The 1,805-nt window shown below is 41.8% G+C and overlaps 1 protein-coding gene across 1 annotated transcript; it reads right to left on the reverse strand.

Annotated features, from left to right (window-relative positions):
• Positions 1-864: 864 nt before the first annotated feature.
• LOC139187824 (uncharacterized mitochondrial protein AtMg00310-like) lies at positions 865-1,377 on the reverse strand. The gene has a single exon (XM_070804428.1). The coding sequence runs from the start codon at positions 1,375-1,377 to the stop codon at positions 865-867; it is 513 nt and encodes a 170-aa protein (XP_070660529.1).
• Positions 1,378-1,805: the final 428 nt, after the last annotated feature.

Raw genomic sequence — 1,805 nt, forward strand, 5'->3', positions numbered from 1 at the left:
CCCGCTAGCAAATCCATAGCCGAAGCCCGATCCACACAAGTATTGATAATGGAAATTGCTTGGGAAGAGTCATTTTTGACTTAAACCTTTTGATAGCCAAGTTGTTGAGCCAACTCCACTCCATGCTTAATCGCTAGCAACTTAGCTTGGAGAGTCGAGGAAACAATGGGAAGAAAGCATGTCGTTGCTGCCATAAAAACTCCTTGCACGTCACGGATTACCACACCATCCCCACCCACCTGAACATGCAATTTAGTAGCTCTGTCCACATTCACTCTCACCTAATTCTCCGCCAGCACCCCAGGCATCGAACCACTTCCTCCCCCTGTCGAGTATGAAGCTTCTGTTGCTGAGCAGTAAGTACAATATCTGCCATAGCCTAGAATTCCTATAACCATGCCACGGCGCGTTGCCCCACAACCCCTGGGGCCTCTTGCTTCCCACTCCAAATTCGATCATTCCTCACCTACCAAAGATGTCAGACCACCATACAAATGAAGTTGAAATCAAAATGATTAGTTTGTAACAACAATAAAAACCATTCCTTGACCGATCTGCAAGGGACATAATCAACCAGAAAGCTACATGGGGTTGCAAACCATGTAGCTCTAGCAAAATGACACTCTTTGAGAACATGCACCACCATCTTCGGTGCTCAATTACAGAAAACGCACGTCAAATCCCATGTTACTCCTTTCTTAGACAATTTTTTTTTGTTGGGAGAATATTCTGACAAGTCCTCCACACCATATTCTGCACTTTCGGCGAAACTTTGGCCTTCCATATAGCTTTCCATAAAGGAGTAAACAGATTACCTCCAGAAGCTGAAGAAGACGCACTTAGTGACGGTGGTTTAATAGAATCCTATGCAACCCAATAAGCACTTTTGACTGTGAAAATACCCCAGTCATTATAATGCCAAATTAGTTTATCAGATGGAAGCTGATAACTAATGGGCAAAGAATGAATATTCTCCCTGTCTTCTTCCTCAAAAAACTCAGTCAACTTAGTGTCACACCATGCTTTCCTTTCTACATCAATGAGCTCATGAACCTTCATATCCTCCCGAGATGGAGGCGGCATCATAATGGGACGAAAGGTCAAGGGTCGCAGCACCCACCTATCCCTCCATACCAGCATCAAAGCCCCATCCCCAATTAGCCATCTCGAACCCTTCTCCAACACCATTCTAGCTTTGAGTATGCTAGACCAACAATAAGAAGAAGATGAGGGAACCAGGGTGTCCCAAAAGGAAGTATTGGGGAAATACTTAGCCTTAAATAGCCTTGCCATTAAGGACTCTGGATATTGGACAATTTGCCAACCTTGTTTTGCCAGTGCCGCCAAATTAAAGGCATAAAGGTTCTGGAACCCCATACCACCTTTCGGTTTAGCAATGCACAACTTATTATCCCATGATTTTTAATGACCACTTATTATATTCTTGTTCCTCATGTTTTCAATATGTTCTAGTAATTATATATTGTTTTAAAATATAAGTAGACATTTATTTATATGATATATAATAAATTGAAATAGAATTAAAAAAAACCACCTAGACCCCTAGGTGTGGGGCCCTCGCGCGCTACCTCATTATTGCCTAGTAACTTTTAGAAACTTGCCTATAAACGATAATATTTTTTAACCTCAGGTAAATATCCCATAAAATATGTAGTCTTTGATACTAATAAATACCTATACACAAGTAGGAGCCTATTGTGCGTGAAGTTCAGAAAAAAGGGCCTTCAGAAGAAACCCTAGTCGCCGATCTCTTGCCTTGATTTTGGTATCGGCAACAATCCTAT

This window comes from Malus domestica, chromosome 09 (genome assembly GCF_042453785.1).
Source record: "Malus domestica chromosome 09, GDT2T_hap1".
Taxonomy (NCBI): domain Eukaryota; kingdom Viridiplantae; phylum Streptophyta; class Magnoliopsida; order Rosales; family Rosaceae; genus Malus; species Malus domestica.

What these genes read in the sequence shown, in the direction of transcription:
- LOC139187824 (XM_070804428.1), bottom strand. Translation starts at nt 1,377, where the DNA reads ATGGGGTTCCAGAACCTTTATGCCTTTAATTTGGCGGCACTGGCAAAA.